At 39.1% G+C, this 22824-nt stretch overlaps 1 protein-coding gene across 7 annotated transcripts in view; it reads right to left on the reverse strand.

Annotated features, from left to right (window-relative positions):
• Window positions 1-253: 253 nt before the first annotated feature.
• bi (T-box transcription factor bifid) overlaps window positions 254-22824 on the reverse strand; it is a 168177-nt gene continuing 145606 nt past the window's right edge. For 4 of the 7 annotated variants that reach the window (XM_083140055.1, XM_083140052.1, XM_083140054.1 and 1 more), the window contains exons 6-7: window positions 5658-5872; window positions 254-3199 (exon numbers count right to left, since the gene is read on the reverse strand). In XM_083140055.1, coding sequence (XP_082996181.1) covers window positions 2265-3199; window positions 5658-5872 — 1150 coding nt within the window. In that variant the 3' untranslated portion in view covers window positions 254-2264. The remainder of the gene's footprint in view (window positions 3200-5657; window positions 5873-22824) is intronic. The other 3 variants (XM_083140057.1, XM_083140056.1, XM_083140058.1) reach the window with 2 other exon arrangements.

A 22824-nucleotide genomic window follows, 5' to 3' on the forward strand; every position in this document is an offset into this window, starting at 1 on the left:
TTTTTTTTTTAAATACACTTTATGCTTTGTTAGTGTAAGGGGTTAAAAAATGGTGGGAGCAAGATTCGAATCCTTGGGTAAAGCAGGATTGAGTTCTTTTATAATTTACCAATCGTCTTTATCTTCGTGATCAACCTAAAGGTAAAAATGGTTCCCTTTTATCTTTAGACCAAGTGGTGCTGATAAACGTAAGGGTTTCTGAGATACACACATAAACACAAAATAAAATGAAAACGCATGTTACTTTTCACGCGTCATAGTATAAATTTATTGAATGATCATCGGCACACGATCCTCATATTACAGACTGAAATGTATAGGATCAACAGCAGTTGTGGTAGAGCCAGAAACATCTGTATTCCCGGCAACTGTAGCTGTGTGCAAGCCAAGTATCATCAAAGTTCAATGGAAAAGTGCTACTTGCCTCGTCCATAGCTACAAAACCTGGGAATACATATGCATCTGGCTGTACAAGATAATGGTCACTTGACCTAGCACTGGCTTCGTCTTCTCTTGTGTCACCGTGGTAACACATCAAACTCCAATCACCTTACCAATCTATTTATATAAAGATAGCATAGAAATTTATTAATTTTTCTTTTATTTATTTACCTACAAGTATACAAAGAAAAAAGGCGAAGAAAAATTAAATATCACACAACAAGTTCTGAACATACATCTTTGTACATTATATATATATTTATTTATTTATATTTATATTTATATAATTATGCATATACTTGTATAATAATGCCTTTTTTTAATATCAAGAGCACCACATCAATGAAGGTGTTGGGTTTGAAGGTTACCAGGGCATCGATGTACAGTTGCATCCCGAACAGATATCAAAGTTACATGTTTCCCATCTTTAAAAAATTCTGGTAAAAAAATCCTGGTAAGGGCTAAATTTAAAAAGTAATGGTTAAATATTTAAGGTGGTGTAATATTTTTCAAAACAATAGTAAAAAAGTACGAATCGCATAGTAACAAGCTACAGTATGTATTTTTAAAGTAGTGTATTTTTTCACCATAAACATAAATGCAACCACCTCTTGGCAAATGTTGATTACTAAATAAAAGTAAATTGGACGTTATCTTTTCAGTTCTCTTTCGATCTGCTAGAGGCGCAACTGTACCGCATTGGTTTCAATGTTAAGACATACTCCCAAGTCTACATGCCGTTCTGTGATTCAGATATAACATGTAAGTACAAGAATTATTGCTAGATAAAAATGTCACCGCTTTGGAAACAGCTCTCTCTTTACAATCGTATAGCATTCTAATGTGCACTGTGTAGTGCAGTATTCTAAAGTGCACACCATAGATTGGTAAATTGCGGGAGGTATATGAGTTTTCGTGTAGTCTTGAACTAGTTTCACTGATAAGGTGTCAGGCAGGTACAAATCTTTAGGTAGAATTGACACAAGGGAGTGAAACTATTTCTTGCACTTTACAGAGGACTTTTTTTTTGCCTAACTTTTTGCTATGATCATGTTTGAATGATTGGGAAACAACACACAGATACTTATCCGGCGGAGACGAATTTCTAAACGGACTTCCTTTAAAAAATATTTTCTTCTCCTCTTGACAATATGTATCCACACAATGCGAAAGACAAAACAGAACATCAGTTTTGTGCAGTGACATATTTTTTTCTTTCTACCGTCATCCTGTGATGCACGCGCTATGGTAGTGACGGGTGGAACACACATTAGTCCACTAGTTTCTTTTTTTTTTTTCAAATATGAACAAGCATACTCTTTGGTATAAATAGGTGACAACGTGCTTTGACATATACATATGTATATTTACACATATTCACTATTATCCCTTCTCAATCTTTCCCTGGTTTTTATTCTCTCAGATGTTCACGGTAAAGATGGTTCTTCAGGAACATAAGTTAACACAAGGGTTAGTTCGAGTACAGGCTTCGCTTGTGCTACGCGACGACTATTATAACTTACAGTAATACATTACACAATCACACAGGAAAAAATAACTACTCACAACTGATCTGACAGACACGAGTGTGGATCGTAGCTTCCGGGCATTTCCTGACGCTCACTGGTTGGAAGGGGGCCTGCCACTTTCACAACTTTTGCAGACTTCACGATTTGGAAGCCGATGCACGGTCGTTGTCGAATTCTGCAGGAGGAACCCTCATCCCTTTTCACTATCCTTGAACCCTGGAGGGAGGAGTCTCAGTGTGGGGAGCTCGATGCTTCATCATCATCATCCGCTCCTTCTCCACCCTCCGGTTCTTCTCACTTGTCTCCGAGTTTCCCTATAGCGTCTGCGCTCATCACGTGATCGTGTTGCACTTCCAGTCCGTTCACCATTTTCTCGATGCTTTTAAGTTCACTGGCCGCCGAGTTGGGAACACCCACAGGATGCGGTAAAGAAGTTCCTGGCGTTGGAGGAGGTAGCTCTGCCCCTATTAAGGGGTTGGGAGCGGGCGCCGTGCCGGGAATCGAACCCGGAGAGTCCAGAGATGTAGATCGTGGTGAATGCTTGGGGCTGTTGTGGTGGGAACCGGGAGTAACCGTCTCGAAAGCGGATCCCAGAGGTGATCCACCCAGCAGGCTGCATGTGGTCGACGTTGGTGCTGCCGTGCTCACCGGGAGACTGTACGGGGTGAAACGGTGCGCCTTCAGCCTGTCGCTCAGGAGGGGGCCTGCTGAACTCGTCGGCGTCCCCGCGAGGGAACCGAGACCGGGGTAAGTGTGCCCGAACAGGGGGTGCTGCGCGGCCAGGGCCAGTTGGGCGTTGAACAGGAGACTCGGGTTCATCGTGTGTAGCCCAGGAGCGTGTCCCGTCCCGGCAGAGTTCGTGAACAGAGACAAGGGAGGCGCCAGCGACGTCGCCGGCGAGGCGCCCGGCATGAGAAGCTGGTGCAGACCGGCGGCAGGGTGCCCGCCCGCCCCGTGGTACAGTCCGTGCGGGTACAGATATGGTAGCAGGTGGGGCGGGTGGATAGGAGGCCCCACGGAGATGTTCGGGCTCGGGTAGTCAGACGGGCCTGGCAGGGGCCCATTGGCCGATTCCTTGCTTCCAAGGGTGGGCGAACACGAAGGCTTGAAAGCTGTGCTTCCGGACTCAGAACTCGTGTCGCTGCCGTCCCTCTCGCTGTCCTCGCACCTCTTTGGCGGAGCGTCGTCTGCGTCGTCATGGCGACCGTCTGCAGGGAGAGAATACCATCCTGTGAGAAAGAGGGCTCCAGTGAGAACCTGATCTTCGTCTACAGCATTATACAACCACATAAGAGTACACTCAAAAGAAAAAAAACAAAACAAAAAAACATGCAACCACATTGCCAGCAAGAGTGGTGTAACACAGCACCTAATCGACTGGTCTGATTTGACAGCAAATGGTGTAACGAGACACCAAGGATGTTGCTAAACAACGCCAATCCCACATTAACATCACAAGATGTGTCTTGATGCTACCACCTTTGATGGCAAGTAAGTTCCATATTTTTTAGAGTGTAGAAAGTGACTTATCAGGACAAGTAAATGCAATGCAAGCTATTACTTCATGAATCACACTATAGACTGTTTCATTACATGTACAGTCACAGACAATAAAAATGGGACACATGCATCCTGAAACACTGTCTTACCTGCCATGCGTTATGTGTGTTGTCTAACTCCACGGCAATGAACAGACTTCAATAGCATCTTTATATTAGGAAGTTCTGTTATTCTCGGAGTGTTAAACAAAACACAACGCATTACGGGGAAGTCAGTGTTTCAGGATCCATGTGTCTCATTTACATTGCCGGTGTCTGAACTTAATTGTGATCTATCTCAGGTGTGTTGTATGGATTTTTACACATATTCCACCCATCAATCTGCGTTGTGGTTTTGATGCTAATGCAAATTAACAGTTTAGAAACAATTGCATGAATTATTTTTTTCATGCATGCATTTCTTTATATTTATGTAAAATTTGCATTATATAGCAATAAAAGGACCGTTGTGCAATATTTATTCACATTTTGAGTATCTCAAAGTTATCTTTTAATACTGATGTCCGTTTGGTCACCCCTGTCATAATAATAATAACACTTGGCGCAACAGCCCTTGAGGGACTACCTAATATATACAGCACAAATTTAGAAACACACACATTTTATTTTTCGGAATATCCGAATAGACCTTTGAAGCGAGGGAGGAATTCCTGACATGCTGCCGTAAACCAAACTCCAACTCGTTTGTGCAGAATTCATGAAACCCAACTTTTTAGGACTCCCTGTATCATATAGCTGGGCGCCATGGTTGTTATCCTTCAGGTGGAAATTGTGCCAAAAAAAAGTGTTTTAAGAACCAACATAATTACAGCAATGGCTGTACACTTTTATATGGTGTTAATGGTTTTCGTGTGCTCCGAGTCTAAACCCAGGGGGAAACCCTGGGGGGTAAAGGCGGTCAGGGGCGTGATGCTGATCACATCACCCCCACTCACGACCGGATCAAGAAAGTGTGGGGCGTTACCCCCACACCCCCTATACGCCTTCATGGCGTGGTGCTAAGCACAGGGGAACACTTTACCTTTTTCCGAGTCTAAAGAATACACTGTCCTTGGGATGTGGTCATTCCGTGGTTCTCTGACCTCGTCATTGAGTCACGAACCACCTCTGGTGTCTAGCAATTGACACGGAGGATTCTTCACCTCGAGTAGTTTTAGGAGTAGCATACGTGAGACTGGCTGGTCTTATACTTAGACCCAAATTATATACGTTTGTGATTGCTGTTAGTGCGTTGCTTCTGTGCGTGGTGTTGGGTATGTGCACGCTCCGTGCTGTGTGCTTCAAGACTGTCATGTCGGAGCAAATGCCCAAATGCCTTCGAGACCATGACACTCTCTCACTGCGAGCGGTGTCGCAGCACACATCATTACTCCTTTGAATAAAAGTCTGTATAATATCGGATTCGCAATGTGTATTGACAATGATAATGGGTTTTAAAAACAGCTGAGAAGAGCTTCAAAACAAGCCCAACATCGTATTTGTAGAACTATCCAATACTAAGAAAAAGTTGTTTCACAAAATTGATAAGATATTTTTTTGGCCGATTTAAAAATTTTGAAAATTAAGAATTGTGTTTGAAACCTTTCTATCTGCACTGTATTTAAATTTCGTCACGATCGGACCACAAGTTTTATATTTATAAAATTTCAAAGACAGCCATTTGCAAAACACCAAAAAACCGGCACTTTTTTATTCTCTCAAGGATAAAAAATCGAAGGCATACCCTAAAAAAAACGTTACCGTAGCTTAATGCAGAATTGAATAAGCTAAATTTTGATGTAATTAGTTTTTAGGTAAGTGTACTGATTAATTTTTAATTAGAGTCCAAACTTGGGTAACTTCAGACGACCCCCGAGTATCCCACAGAAAGCCCTATCGTGTTATTGTAATGTAGCTTCACTCCGGAAGTTTAAATTTTCCGTTGTAAATGTCCGAAAGAATTAGTGGGTTTTACACGGAGATTGTCGTCTCTTGAATACTGTAGGGCGAATTCTAAATAGCTATATCCAATCTCCCAGTTGCTTCAGGCCTGTTGTTTCTGACGCTGGCCAACGGCACTATCTGAATTAAGGAGAGAGACGAGCCAGATAGGTTCCTTTTCTAAGCAACAGATGTCGCTAGTACTCACCTGAGTGGGACTGGGATAGATGAAGCGAGCTGTCGGCCCTCACGTCAGACGTTCCGACCACGTCCACCTTCTCGTCCTCCGGATCCCTGACGTCGTGGCTGCTGCTGTCGGGCATGGGTCTCGAACCCAGAGACTTCTGGTGCTCAGCCAATCGCTGCTCCTCCTGGTGCCTCTGGGCTGCTAACAGGGCCTGGCGCCTGGAAGACAACAGAACACTATGCTAATGTTGGTGACCCTCCTTAAACAGTGCTGGCACATTGTTAAATTAACAGATTAAGTACTTAATTTTACCACAGATTAGTTGACTTTCCTTGAAATGACGTTTCAAAACTTTAGGAACTATTTTTCTGTCTCTACAGGCACAAAAAGTACGTGCGCACATGGGGGGAGAATTCAAAACTCGTCAGAAATACTTATAAAATAATTATTCTAATAAAAATAGTTGAGAAGGAAACCTAATATACTAATACAGTATATGTCGTGTATGCAGACAGAGGCTAAATTACACACACACACACACACACGTAGTAGGTCCTTCACGGAATAGCTAAAGATAATCCGAAGGATTCATAGTAACAAAGATTTAATAGGTAACTTACACACCTATTTCAAGATCTCTGACCTTATATATCAAACAACTTTACCAAATGAATTATGACATAACACAATTCAAACATTATCTACAATTAACATTATGTTATGCACTACAAATGCATCAAGTGACGTAACCATGGATGCAATTGTTGGTTTCTTGATTCTTCGTTCATCGAAACTTCTAATTTGATGTTTTTTTATGCATCGAGAGAAAATTAAGAATTAAGATGAATCAAGAGAACTTGAATAGAAATTTAATGAATTTTCTTGCATTTATGTGTTTCATTGCATCGTCAGTTTACTTGACTTGTTTGCTTTCCATGCAATTTCTATTTTTTCTTAATTAATAATTAATATAACATTATTTGCTTCATTAGTTCCCCAAAAATACAAACGTCAGGAAGAACTTATTATATTTTAAGAATTTAAAATCAATTTTTTTTGTTTGTTACCTAAATTTGTTTCCCGTAGCGGAAGTAACTATAAATTGCCGTGGCCTATCTTTCCAACTACTTTAATTGATTACTTTCACTCCTGGACGGCGGCGGCGCTAGCGAGCGTCCTCTACTTTCGTTGTTATTTCAACCTTGCTATCACCTCCAGTAAAGATATTCAGATTTGACATTGTCATGTTGCACACAGTTACTTCAATGCTCCTCTTTTTTATCTTCAACTCTATTACCTATTCAGTTTCATGAAGATGATCAATTCTATCTTTAACAGAACCAAACATTATACCAATTTTGTCCATCCAGTTTGTGTGATGGTTTACATGAAATTCGTACATTAGAAATCTAGTGGTGTGTAAAATGGGTCATGGACTATTTTCGACAGTGCATTCATGTTGTGATCCAGTAGTTCTGACTTTAAACTAACGATGTTCAGTTTGTGATAATGAATAATATGAAACTTGAATAAATTTTTTATATTCTTCTGAATATTGAACTTATTCAAGCAGTAAATTTTACGATGTAATTCGGAAACGTTGATGGTCACAAGAGTAACGTGTAGATGTTGGAATAACGGATCCAAGATTCCTGCAAGTTTGTTCGTTGGTAGCGAGTGCTTTCGTTCCACCTTTTCTGAGCGCTCTTGTAAGTACACGAAATGTAACGCTTGCTTTTTGAAACCTAAATTGCATCTACATTTCTTATCACCAGCCTTGTTTGAAAGGTATTGAATTCTATTCGCTCGTTACGCATGCATGTCTAAAAAGAACAAAAAGACACCCATAGGAAACAACTTGGCGGCTATTAAAAGAGGCAAAAATAAACTGGAAGCGTCACAAACTGGTTCGGAGTGACATGGTCAAATGACAGGCGATAAATAAGGAATTAACAAACACGCTGTAAACTCAAGTCCAGTAGCGCAATTTCCGTTTGGTAAATTAGGGTAGACATCGTGAGTTGTTCAGAACCGCGTGTGTGTTCCCGATAAGGCTTTCCCAATCCATCGCCCGCGACTTGATAAAGGGTGAAGCACCTGTCTCTTCCAAACAAAATGTAATTTCAAAGAAACTGATATTGTACACCCAACAGCAAAAGAAACAGTAGACGAATTGTCCATCACCATTTTCATTCGGTCTGTATTACACAGTGTCATGATAATGAATTAAAGTAATGGTATCAATAAGCAGAGGGCAATGCCCGCTTCAAACTAACTTAGTTTCATTTTAAGTCAACACAGGATGTAGAATTAAAAAGTAATGAAAAAATCTGTGTGTAATTCGGCCGTTGACTGTACACTCTTAAAACAATAGATCTGTCTACAATTCTTGCTGAAGCTTTGGGAATAATTTTGACAAGGACTGCATTCACTTGTTTCTGCATGTTTGCAAAGCAGAATGGACGTCACGAAACTGTATCGAGACTAAGATTATCCCGAATGCACTAAACGAAGCTCTGAAAGGATGAAAGAAAGGTTTCCAGACTGCTTTTAACAATCGTACTGAAATTGTTCAAAATGTGCGTCCTGCAGTATTCGTTTTTTAGGCCAAATTGATAACTTCAACATGATTTTATCACAAATGCTTGTTACAAAACTTGATAAACGAGAATTCCATCCACAAAACACAGTCTATCGTCACATTTAGCTACTTCTTCTTCTGTCACGTTCGAAATCCCACTAATAACTTTGATAATTAATAGCATGGAAATATTAAGAGATATTTATCTTGTTCTTTTTACGCTATGAAGTCTCATCCAATGAGACATTCTGTAATACTTCTGATTACCACTTTATACCATACATGAAATTCTCGAAAATCACTCTGAATTCAGTCGCGAATTAATTTCTACAATTAGCTATATTAAGCTAACTGACAAAGTATCTCAATTGACAAGGCTTGATATTCATAATGCATAAGGGCTGTACAGTTACAGTCTATTACAGTTCGATGAAAGTTACAGTTGTACGAGTATGCTTTGTATGCATCCAGCACATATTTGATTACATGTGTTCAAAATTCATTGAAGAGTGTTACTCTATAAATTTCCAACAATGCTATTTTTCGTACAGCGAATTTTTGTTTCGAAACGTTGAATATCATCGACATGTTTCACTGAAACAAGACATTTGCTTAAATGAGATCAGGGAAAACTTAGCATTTGCTGTCATACCTTGAAGTATAAGGATAGGCGTAATGGAAAGGGAGAGGAGCATGGTTAAGATTTGGAGGGTGGAGACAAGCAATAAGAATTTAAGCCGGAAAGACACTGCCAATAGTTTGTAGGTGGGGATATGGACAAAGACTCGAACTGAAAATAACTCGACACCCATACGACAGCCTGCTGTACATAACATGTAGATAATGCTAACATTACTCATGAAATAAATATTAGCAACTTAAACACAGCTCAAATATTGTGTTTTAGGTTCGATCCCCACCATCGGGAAAATACAGAAATCATATCCGAAAAAGGGGCACCGTGTTAGAATAGAATGATACTTGAAATGCGAAATTTCTGTATATTAATTGCTGAAATAATCCTGCTTCTGGTTATAAATACAATTCGTTCCCACGTCTTGACGATGCTTTTTTTCTCCTTCTTCATTATGCAACGATTTACTTGAGAAGTTCCTTCAGGGTCGTTAGCAAAGAGGTCGCCTGCAAAAGTGATTAAGTAACGCTTGTAATTGGGTGTTTGGAGGCTTCAGACGACCCCCGAGTATCCTTAGGCGTAATTACAGCCCACAGAAGCGACGGGTATTTAACGAGCTAAAGAGCGACTCCTTTCTTGTCTTTGCCCTTTCACACCCTTTAACTGCCGACACCCTACCCTCTTTCCCCCCTCCTCGCGAAAAATAATTAGAGATCTCCTTAGCATGGCCAAACGCCGAGGATATTACTTAACCATAATGAATCTCCCAATTGAAATCTCAATGAACCCGCCAGAAAGCAAGTACGAGGGCGTGTCAAAAAGTCAGGGATCGCTGTTTCCGATTTCCCCAGTTACCACGGTGCCGTTTAACGAAATGCGACACAAAAGTCCTACTTTCAAAGTGTGAAAATTGAAAGTTGAGTGCCAAATGCAGAAATTTTAAAAGTCTCAGAGTTTTCTCCATTATGAAGCCTCGTCCACCGAGATGTTTTCAATACTCTTGATTGGCCGTCCTTCGCGCTGAGACGCCATGGGTCCCGGGTTCGAATCCCGGTCTGGCATGGGTGTTATTTGTGAGTGTCCCTTCATCAATTTCATCATAGGGTCTTATCACTAGGGAAGGGAAGTTTAGGTAAATAAATGTATTTTTCTGCGATAAGATAGAGACCCTCATTTTTGCCAAAATTCAGATCATAGCCTTATATGTCAACACAGCAAATTTTATTTTACATAAAAACACATATTTTCCAGTTTTCCGTATGTAAATACATATTTTGCGATTTTCATTTTAAATACAGGGTTATTATAAATGATTGACCCGATTTTATAAATTCACTGTAGCTTTATTATTTGACACATTGTCAAGAAACTTTACAAACGTATAGAAAAACTCAAAAAGTTTTTTTGTGTTGCAGGTTCGCTTCTGATTTCTGCCACGAGAGCGCAGCAGTGAGCATTTATTCAATATGGCGACAGGCAGAGAGAAAGCTTATGTTGTGCTCGAGTTTCATTCACATCAGTCTGTTGTAACAGTGCAACGACACTTCCACCCCACTTCCATCTCGATGTTCGTGAATTCCTAAACAGGAGATTGACAAACCAATGGATCGGTCGTGGTGGGGATGATGATCAGCAATTCCTGCCATCCTCCACGCTTTCCGGACCTAACCCCGTGCAATTTTTTTGTGTGGGGTTATGTGAAGGATACAACAAACCTAACAGAACTGAGAGCTCGCATCAACAGTGCTTTCCAAGGGATTTATAGGGACATGCTGCACCGAGTGTGGGAAGAAATTGATTATCGACTTGATATTTGCAGAATTGCTAGGGGGGAACATATATGTCACAAAAAAACTTTTTGAGTTTTTCTAGACGTCTGCAAAGTTTTTTGACAATGTGTCAAATAATAAAGCTACAGTGAATTTATGAAATCGGGTCAATCATTTATAATAACCCTGTACATAAAATCCCTCATTGTCTTCAGCTACCTCGAAATCCTCGAAGGCAAAAAGGTTTATTCTCCGCACCTTTTTCATATCGAGAGTGTTAGGTTTATTTTGTCTTTGAACACGCTCGCTGGCAGACTTCTGGCGCCTCGCCTACGATCCTATTGGGGGAAAATATTAACCCCACTGGATCTAACGCACAAGTGCTAATGTCTAAATATTTTTGGGAAAAACCAAGGTTTTCAAACGTTGTGCCAAATTGCATGTGTTTTGGAAGGACTTGAAATAAAGAAAGAGGAAGCTTTGGAAAACTTCAGCGTTAGTGGCATTTCGTGCTTCAAATATGCAACAATTTTTTTTTGTGACGTGGAGCGATCTTTCTCACAATATAAGATCCTTTTTAGAGATAATCGTCACAGATTTACAATGGAGAGTTTGGGAAAAACTATGGTGATCCACTGGAACTCTTCCAAAAGAATAGCTCACTAAGAGGTAAGCATTTAGAAACTGATTTCAGTTGTTTAAAATGCATGTAATACTTTGTTTTTTTTTACCAAATCGTTTTTATTTTTGTCACATATTTTCAACATTTATGAGACATAAAAAAAATATTTTTGAGTTTTTTAGCATATAAAGTTCCGTTCCATACTTATCACCCATCAGGGGCGTCGCCACTGGGTGGGCGAAGGTGGGCTCTAGAATGAATACATAATATGCATTATTTAGATAACGCAAAGTAACAACTTAGTAAATAATTATAGTGTAAAACACAACAAACCGGCCTTAACAATTGACTAACATGACTCAGTTTCACTTAAAAAGTGAAGCACGTTTCTAGATTCTCCATTAGGTTGGTTTCCTTTCATTAACGTGCGAAAAATGATAAATCTTTTAACACGTGTGAAAACAATGAGTAAACCTAAAAAAATAGGAAAAATTTATTGAATGAATGTGTTCAAAATGGTTATTCCAGAATTACTTTTAGTATTCCGGTAATTGTGACGAAGTGAGTTTTGGTAAATTAAATCTTTCTTTTTTGAATGTTATTAGTTGAATATATATGTTTTCCATTATTACGTTTAGAAGCTTCGTTTGTCCTGTAAAAGCCTAGAGAAGCTTTTATTTATCCGATTAAAGCTTATTTCGCTTTTATAGTATTATTTGTTTTTTTACAAAATACAGGAAATTTAAATGCCGAACTTTTAACACTAATAGAAATTGCATACAAAATATTTGTAATAATTGCATTGTAAGTGCGAATTTGAGCCATGAACAAGGATTCTCCAGTACAGCACAACGTTCATGAACGTCCCTCCACCTCGAAAAATTCCTAGGGCCGACTCTGGCCATGACAACCGAACCAGAGCCCCCTTGAGCCCACCCCAAGAAAACTTCTGGCCTCGCCACTGTCACCCATCGTCATCTTCGCGATTAGCCAAAAGTGGCAGAAATGTGAAGTAAAATCAATCCTACTATCAAAAATTGAATCAATACTTTTGATTGCCAGTTTATTTCATACTGAGAACACTAGAAATTAATTAATGACCCAAGTCAGAATGAATTGCTTTCCAGAATATCAATTTCTGGGAGACGAAAAAAATGTTACACACAAATGATTGTAAGATTAAATTTATGTAAATTTTATTCCTCGGTTTTACTTTAAAAATCTTACCAAAGTATCTGATTTGAGAAAACTCATTAAGGACAAAGAATGCAAAGAAAGAAAAATAACTGAAAATTGTCTCCTGGAGAAAACTAATGCATCATATAACATTACATGAACATATTATTAACTTCTGTGTATTGATGATTTTTCTTCTTCATATTCTGAACATCCTAAATTTTAAACCAAAATTTTCTGGTCATTGAAGAAGTCCAGTATGGGAATACGAATGGAAAGTGCCCTGCTAAATCAGGCACCGAATTCATGGATATTTCCTGGCTACAGTAAAATCAATCAGAGCCACCTGGTGACAAGTTTCAAACCGTGCAGTTCCTCATCTTTATAGTTGTGAGAAACAGAAAGCTTATAAATCCATGTGCGGAATGCTGCTGGAGAACAAAAACACATTATTCCCGAATTCAAGTAATAAATATTAATACCAATTTGTGACAAGAGCTAAGATCTGTTCTGGTTTTCGAAACTACGCAAAAGGACGAACAAGTGTGGCGCAAAGTGACATCATTGAAGCGGCCAATGAAATTCCTTCACAGGACATGGACGAACCGTATTATAAATAAGCATGCGGGAATATTACGAACCGCTGTTACTCGACAAGCACATTCTAATCGTGACAAAACTTCACACAGTTTCAAACTGGCCTTATCCAGTTCTACTCAAAGCGCCGACAAAGGAGCCAGAACACTTTTCCATCATTTCTTTTTCTTTCTGCAGCAGGAAAAGTCGCATTTTCGCCATATCATTGTGGTTAATATACGAACATGTTCCGAAACCAGCAACGCTGAACAAATGAAGTAAAAAACAAAAGGACAGCGTATAACTCGGCCGGGATCTCATACAAGACTGAGATGGTCGTGCCTCATGAAACGCCAGCCACCAGGTGTCGTGAGTAGCACCCGATTCTGTCCACGGCTTTATCGCCTTCTGCACGCAACGCCAACATGGCGTGGTATGCCCAGCGCCAACAGACGTCGAAAAAAAGAGAGAAGCTGTTTCGTTTTCCATAAAGTTTATCTTTCTTTCCCACCTTTATTCATTCACCGCCTAAATCCCCCCTTCTTTGTTTGCAGTCCTTGTATGTTTTCTGAAAGTTTTAAAAGGGTTTCCCTACCTTGGCAGAGAAAAGGAAGAAAATGATTCAATCAACGAACTTATCGGCTGAAACCGCCAGCGTGGAATAATCCTACTTTGTCATTTTTTCCCCACAAAGAGAATGCGACTACTGGTGCAGCAAGAAACAGACTCAAAAATGTTTCATATGGATTGATATTTTAGCAGTGGTAAGATAAGAGAGGTTATAACCACGCATCATTCACTGACTCATTTTTTTTATTGGAAACAAAAGAGCATCGGATTTCGGAAAGGTCTCTTATTTAGCACACCAAAGAATTTGTGAAATTACTCAGCACATATTAAGCTACGAGATCATAAAGGACAGCTTATAGCGTAATTTTTTTAGAAGACTCTGCTCAATCTTAACAATTTTAAGTAGGCTACTCCCTTCTTTTAAAAATATGCGTCAATTGGGGTATAAACTTCAGCAACCCTCTCAAATCTTTCATTTCGGATCCCCCAGATACAGTGAATGGGAAATTGCGTCACTGGTAACACTTTCGATATTATGTATCAAAGACATGATAATTGTAACGTTTCATTATATAACATAGTAATTTTGAAGCAAACTTACGTTCTCAAAATAATGTTAAAATTGAATAGCCCTGGATTTTAACTAGTCACCGTACCAACATGAATAAGGATTTTTTAAACAATACTTAGTTCTTTTTAAAAAATGAGACTGCCAACACTGGTCAGAATAATAGTGTCATCAGTATGAGTAGCTTCGCTTTAAAATACACTCCCGGAAACGGGAAGCCTCCCTTTTCTGTCCCTACTCCGTTTTCCTGCCCGGCTTTGCATGTGCAATTTATTAAATTCCACCTCTTGGCCACATTTACATGGAAACTAACCGCCGTAATCACAAGGCGCCGTCTCCAAACGGCGGGAGAAAGGAGGGGGCTGAAGGAAGGGGGAAGGAGCAGGCGACTATCGCATCTCGCTCCAGTCGACTCTCATCACCTACGTGAGCGCCACCCCAGGGTAATATCCAAGGATCTTTATGAAGAGTAAGCGGGAAGTTTCTTTGAACCACGAGGTTGTAAATGAAAGAAAATTGAAAAGATGATGATCAAAAACATGACGTCATAATGTGTGAAGTGATTACACGACTCACTTTTACTCTGTAATCATTTCGTTGTTTCATTACATAGTACCTACAACAAGGTGTGTAAACTGCCTATTGTGGTAGAGGGCAGCACTGCTGTTCTGAACTTCGCGGAATCAAGAGAAGTGTATCATCCTTATTTTCGTGACAAAACGGTATCATTTTAATATCTCGTGTTGGTGGTTCCGTGCGTTAAATTATCTTTGGAAATTCTTAGCTGGAAAACGACACCTCAGAACTGTATCCATGAATATTACCGTGCAAATTGTCCATGACTATTTTCATTGATTTTTCTGTTACATCCTATGTGTTTTTCAGCGATGGATTATTATGTATTCTGGTGTAGAAGTTGTCAACAGCTTGTTTTGAGTTTTCTTTTAATTCTTGAAGCTCTTACTGGGTCAAATAAAGTGCACGGACACGGTGATGGACAATTTGCATGGTAATACTAATGGATCCCACTGTACAAATTTGTGATAATCTCTAACACAGACCATAGAAACATAGAAAAACAGAAACTAGTCAATTGTGTCTGTCATATCGCTTCGAGTGGAAAATTCACATTTACAATTGGGTTATATAGTTGTGTGGAAACTTCACAAAATATTTCGCTCAGCTATTTGTGATTTTTTTTACAGCATGTTCGCACAGAATTCAATTAAATCTATGAAGGTAAAGAGCAATTTTCCATTCCAATGTTTACACAAACTAGTTTTAAATAAGACAAACAAATGGAGAGAAATGCAGTGCAAAATGTCCACAAGTACTATATTCATCGATTCTAATATTAACGGCAAGTGTACACATATTATTTGTACATGAAGATTCACTGAATATCTTGTAAATTTAATGTGAAACAATGAAATCGCTGTGCGAGATTGATGCAAGAACAAGTAATACAAAGAAACTAATATTCATAATTATTCCCGAAGCACAATATAAATTACACAAATAAATTTATTAAGAAGAATGAGCTACAGATATTTAATGTAGTATGTGTGCTGGTTCAATATTCGAGTTCCAAGTATGGTATTTATACTTATTATTAACAATTTTCGTGATAACATTTTATATAATTATAATCCAACTCAATTTTAAACGCGGTACTTGTACAGTGCATAAGAATTTCTCGGCAAATTGTGTGCCTATTTTCACTAATTTTTCTCTCATGTTCTTAGTATTTTTAAGGTCTGAATTTTTACGTACTCTTGTGTAGAGGTTTTTAACAGCTTGTTTGTGTTTTTTTGTTTCAATTCTATAAGCTCTTATTGGGGAAAAGAAAGAGAATAACCACATGGTGATGGGCAATTTGGTTGTTCTTATGCATCCCACTTCATTTCGGGATGCGCAAATATTACTGTGTGTGTACTTTGCCCATTACCATTCATTTGTTTTTCTCTTATGGCGGTGCAAAGGTTGCAAACAGCTCCGTTGGTGCATGAACGTGACGATAGACATTTTGCCTGGTAATATATGTATAGTTTCCACTCTACGAAGCGAAGAACATCACACATTCTACTTAGGCTCAGAGAACAATAAAGTTTTTGCTTACAAAACTGACATACATAAGTTCTGGGCGATACATGCCTTGGTTGACTTGTTTCTGAGAATTAAAAAGGCCAAAAAAGAGAAAAAGAAGATTTAAAAGGTGAGAAAAGAAGAACTTAAAAGTGTAATTATGTAGAATGAAGAAATACCGATAAGAGAACACGAGTGGGACATTTTCACAATTAGTTTACAACCTTCTTGCACGTTTTGCTGTTGAAACTGGTCTACAGTAGTGCCATAAACCAGCGGTAATATTATTTGGCACCATGGTGTCGGCAGGCCACATAGTCACGAACCTTACCGCAGGATGGAGATAGTGTCGCCATACGCCAAGGACATGGTAAAAAAAAAAAGTAAGAACATGATTTCGATCAAAATGTGTCGCGCGCACCAAAATCTAAACCTCAATTTCTTCCCACGTACAGAGAGTTAGTTTTTTAAACAATCGTTTCATCTCAGCGTTCAATCTTACAGATAGGATCAAATTTATGCAAAGCCGACGCGCCTGATCATGGTTAGTGTATGGAATCGAACTAACATTATGTGTTTTCGTGTGTGTGTGTGCATGCATTGAGTATCGAGATATTGGCAGTGTTAGTAAAGTTGGTTCACCTTTTAGCACTGTTGTTGCTTGACAGTGTAACAAGACATCAAGATGGGGTTAGACAAAGTCAAATTTGCACTTACACCAGAAGCAGTTTTCAATTGCACTGTCTGAGTTAGAGTACAATACACTTGAATAAATTAAGCCAATTTTTCAGTGCAATTTTTCCCTTCCCACAAAATGGTATTAATTTTCTTACTTCTCGATGTGATTTCCCCAAAATCTGCGATTTCAAAACTCAAGCGTTAAAACTCCACAGCTCTTCAAAGACGGAATCCCTAAATTAATCGACATGCAACTGTTTACAAAAAATATGCCATTACATGCATTCCAAGATTAATATACAACTTATCTACAACAGTAAAGTAGATATTCTTCATGCCATATTTGAACATTATTTTTTTCAGGTCTCCCCAATGGCGCAGGTCGTCGCCTTGTAATCAAGGGGTCCCGGGTTCGATACCTGGTGGAGGCACAAGTGGTTCTGATTCCACTTTAAACTGTAGGTCCAGTCCCGATTAGCCTTACTGTCCATAAAGTGGACTTAAAACACCAAATCAATCAATTCAACATAACTTTGATATTGTGAGCGAATATTTCCATATATACACAAACGCGAACAGAATAGATAAAATATTATAATTTTATTCACATACTATAAAAACCGAATCAGATAACACAGACCAAACACGAGATAGGGTCATTTTCTGTGTCATAGTTGTTAGCACAGCGTGCGTCAAAGGGAAAAGGTCTTGCGTTAGAATACCGAGAAACTCACAAGCATTTGTTTTGCCATCCATTGCACTTGTTGGTAAAAGTAATCAACGCAAGTAAAAGCCGAATCACACGGAACTGGATTTCCTGCAGGAATGTCCTAGTTGTCGCTGGACTGGCTACCCATCTGCTAGTTTTCGCCTTACACGATTGTCACCGTACTTGTCGGTATACTTTTGTTCCCATAAGACATTGCGCAGAGCACACAATCTAAAAAGATGGACGAGCAATTTGAAGAGCGTTGTAGAAGAATTACTGATGTCATTAACAATTAAAAAATAAATATATGGACTAGAAATTGGTTCGAAAGAAAATATGGTAATCAATGCTTAACGAACAAGCTTTTTAATTAACTCTGGTGTGCATATTAATACACTTTTAGACTAATAATAAGGATTTTCATTATCGGCTAATCATATTTGTTTATCACGTACAAATCCCATCGCTTTGCATAAATACCTAAATATTAATGAACTGAACACGAATGCATCTTTTCTATCGAGAAGCAAACAAAACCAACCCACACTCGGAAACCACAGATAAAAAACGTTTCTTTGGCAAACTCACAGATTATCTTCACCCAAACTTCGCTCTGATTGGCTGTTCCACAGAATCCAGTCGAGGAAGGCCAGTTGCAATGGTCTATTCCTCAAAACCAGTCAAGCAGCCAGCCCGGCGGCCATGATTTCTACCCAGGTAGCCAGTTCAGCGCCAACTAGGGCATTCCTACTGGAAATCCAGTTCCGTGTGATTCGACCTTTATTTACAACAATACAGTCGAATAGTGAATTAATGAAAGGCTGGACCGCGATTTGATGCGCACAACCTCGTTAGCCTACAAGGAAAGTACGGTGAGAGAAGAGGGTTGTATTTTTTATAGGTTGGATACACATAGAAGATACATAGCAGCTTAGAAAGTGTGCGTCAAGTAAAACACACACACACACAGCTACAATCAAGGACAGGCTGAAATCCACACTAAACGCCAGCAGCCTCCGACGAAAAAAGATACCTGACTAATTAGTCTAATTGATCCCAGACGGCAACAGCATCCCTGATTGATATCTTCATCCGGTAGCGCCAAAGAACAAATCAGTGTTGCAATATAACATAACGAAGATTACACTAAGAACACCACATTTCTCACTCCCGACCATCAACTGGCCTAGCATTTCAAGCACATTGAACATGATTTAGAACAGATATCTCTCCTGTACGATTTCGGATAAGAGGGGTGCATTCAAGTTTTCATATTCAAAATGAATTAAACAATGACAATGAATGGATACCTCAAATCTTGATACTTTTGCTCCAGATGGTAAAATGTAATATCGTGCACCATTCAGTGGCGCCGCCACCGTCAAGCGACGAAAATAAGACTCAAAGAAGTCAGCAAAGTGGGTCACAATAATCTATGGGTCTTGTCTAATTTCTGTACTAATGTTTAAAGCATATCAAGGTAGAATTTTACAGTTGGGCCTATTCGCGGTAGGCCTTTTAACAGTTTGATGCGAATAATTTCTTAAATATGGGTTAACTTAGATTGACATATCTTTGTAAATGCATAACTGGAAAATATTTCACTCCAAATCTGTCATTTTGCTCAAATTTGTAACGGCTTCGAAATTAGTACGTCACACGGATATTTCCAAATAAGCAAATTATCTCACGGGCCACGCGTTAACTTGTATGCACTCTCCTTGAAGAAATGCATACTTAATAATTACTTAAAAACAATACTGATCAATATATTTATATACAGAGTCCGAAAAGAAGTAAATATTCACTGTACTTAATATGCACGTTCATTTCTCTGTGCAGGGCCTTCCCGAGGGCGAAGTATTAACGTCATCGCCTTGTGATGTAGGGGTTCCGTGTTAGATACCCGCTGGACGCACATAGTGGTTCGAACACAACTTAAACTGTAGTTCCGCTCCCTATGAACCTATCTGTACATAAAACGGATTCAAACTCGGCAAGTTTCTCTTTGTGCATGAAAGACTAGAAATTCAACAAACGATAACAATTTCTGCTTCAATTCGATTTCTCTAAAATAAACCAAAGCTATAAATATGCAAATGGAGGATCCAAAATACTTCTCATTGACGACGAAATTCATACATTATTTTCTTGATTGGCCCGCTCATTTGTCTGTACAAATCAAAAAGAGAACGAATAGATATACATCGAAGAAGTTACAAACCCAAAATTTGGTTTTCCGACAGACTAATTCACTATAATATAAATATATCTAATTACTATTTTCCAGTTCATTCCAGAATCTGCAACCAATGAAATATCGATTTGGTAATTTCTGACTCGTGGATGAATATGACCGGTTGTAAAGCAACTTTAATCTCTCGCTTTTTCCAAGATTGCCAGATCATTGAGAAACCCATCACATTTGCAATGCTTGAATTTGTTGCATTATTTGGCATTGGTATTGACAATCTGAAGCTCTACCACCAAAACGACTACAAGATCTTTCCATGCAATTGGAAATAACAGTGGCGTACACAAAGGGGGGGGGTCATATTCTCCCCTTTGGGCCAGAATTCCTAAAAAAATGTCAAAAACAGCTAAAAGAGAGCGGACTACTAAAAAAAAAGTAGCCTACACGTACCCCCCAAACCATTTCGAAAATCCTGGGCATGCCACTGGCACAGTGGTTTTTCGAACCGTTGTTGTAAACGAACTTAGTTGGTTGGCATCACTGCTGAAAGATTCAAATTTCATTTCCTTCCCTCCCCACGTTTCACAGCTCGAGCTCTTGTGTTTTTCTTTTCCCCTTCCTTGTCGTTTTTCAGACTAAATGTGTGGGGCAGAGCAGTTAGCAATCGCTTCTTTTAACTTGCAAGTGCCGGCGGCGCTTTTGTGGTGCCACCACGACTTCTGGCCTCGCACACACATACAAATGGTCTCTTGTCCACACGGAAGACCCAGTATATCACCCACGAAACTGCGTTCTTCCACGGATCGTCGGGAGATCTGGAAACTGATGAGGTCTGCTACAAGTGAAGATAGCTGCAGTAACACGAAACGCCATGTTCTCCCCTCTGACCATGATATCCTGTCATAATCCCCACGTGCCGCCAGAGCCGCCTGGCGGGGAACTGAAAACAGCTTTCGTAGTCTAAATTACAGAGAACCATCTCGTTTGCACAGCGACCTGCTCTGAATGCTTTTCTAAAAAATGCAGTTTTGCCAACCACAGCGTTAATCCACTTATAAAAAGACCAAAAATTAATCATGTTTTCGTTTCGGAGTGTCCTTTTCCTTTAGCGAATAACTATTGTCATGTCACATGATATAAATATTAGAGTTGTTATTACTGCAAATTGCGCGTAGGACGTCTCATCAAACAATCGTTATAAAAATGCAGTATTGTATTACTGTACAGTACAAGGGCAAACACAAGGAAAATCTTCTATACTACACTATATTCTTCACTTAATACTGTAAACAAGATTTCTTCAAATTCGAAAATTATGTGACAGACTCGCTGAAATAAATAAAGTTCCACGGTTAGTGATGTTCCAAATTCATGAACATCTTAAAGTGCAGTTATTATAAATGTCTCCGCCTTGTTTACGAAACAGAGTTATTCACTGTTAGCAGCTCACTAAAGTTTATTTTTAAAACAATCACATTTAATTTGAACTCAAAGTCTGGATTTGCTTCAACGCTTAGTTAAAATTAGGTTCCCTTAAAATAGACACTATAATGTACAGTGGGATCCATGAGTATTACCATGCAAATTGTCCATCACCATGTTCGTGCACTTTATTTGACCCAATAGGAGCTTCAAGAATTAAAAGAAAACTCAAAACAAGCTGTTGACAACTTCTGCAGCAGCATACATAAAAATCCATCGGTTAAAACACATACGATGTAAAAGAAAACTTAATGAAAATAGTCATGGGCAATTTACCGAGCAATACTAGTGGATCCCACTGTACTGTGAATTGATTTGATGTTTTTGCAGCATGCTAGAGTGGAAATTGAAACTATAATACGTGAATTAAAACTCAAGACTTGCTGATTACAAACACCACACATAACTTTAAAATCCGTTACTGTTCTTCTTATTTGAAAAACTCCATTCAACCATTTCAATTTGAAAACGTCGGAAGTCAAAATTTGAATTAAGTTAGTGCATCTGCGCATGCGTTGTGTAAGTCCGACCTGGGTCATGCAACCCTTTTAACACTCACTAGGTTATAGGTGTAAAGTCACATTCAATAAAATCAAGAAATATTGAGCGCTTTCATTGCACCCTTTCTTGCTTCCGGATACTTGAATTTCTTTCATGGTCTACAAGGGGAAGAAAAGAAAGACGAAAAACATCTATCACTACATTTAACACATCAAAATCCAGCTCACAGCTTTTGTTAGCGGTGGCAATTACTAATCCCCTCTTTCTACGCACCTCCTCAGAATAACTGTTGGAAAACGGTCCTCCTTGTGCACGAACTCGATAAAAATCTATTCAGTGTTGCCAGTAATCGCTTGTAAATTATCTGTAGCAGCAGAAGTTTGGACCTCTGTTCGGAATTTAATTCACAGTGCACCAATTTAGACATAAATATTATGCGCTTCCAGAGAGGGGCCCGGGAGCACCTGCCCCCTGAGATATCTGGAAAAAACAGTTTGGGGATAGTTGGAGGATCTACGTGGAGAAAATGCAGTGAGGGGGGAGATGCCCATACAAATTAATCTAGTGGTGATTGTTTTGAGAATTTTCTTAATTAAGGGGCGGGAGAGCATCACTCTACGTTACTCGGACTTTGACCGCTGCAACACTAAAAATAATTCTCACACGTAGGAAAACGATCTGTGTATGAAATGAACTTCGAAATCTAATATTTGTAGTTAGCAAATCATTATCATGAGGTCCAGAATAGTTTAAAAGTGCATTTTTTACTGTTTTCGGGCTTTTAAAATAATTTTAGAAACAAGCACGAAGTTATTGAATTGGAAGTTAAATGACTGTACACTAGATGTACACGAATATTACATGAATCTCGACATCAAAGGTTCTGTATTCGAGTCCTATGCTCGGTATGGGTGTTTCTCATTGTCTCTTCATCAATTTCACCTTAGTAGAGTAGAGTAAAAGCGAGAAAAAGAGAAGAACGAAAAGAAGGGGAGAGGAAAGAAGGGGGAGGACGAGAAGGTAAGAACAGAAGGGACTGGAGA

Source organism: Lepisma saccharinum, chromosome 18 (genome assembly GCF_977018435.1).
Source record: "Lepisma saccharinum chromosome 18, izLepSacc3.1, whole genome shotgun sequence".
Classification (NCBI taxonomy): Eukaryota; Metazoa; Arthropoda; class Insecta; order Zygentoma; family Lepismatidae; genus Lepisma; species Lepisma saccharinum.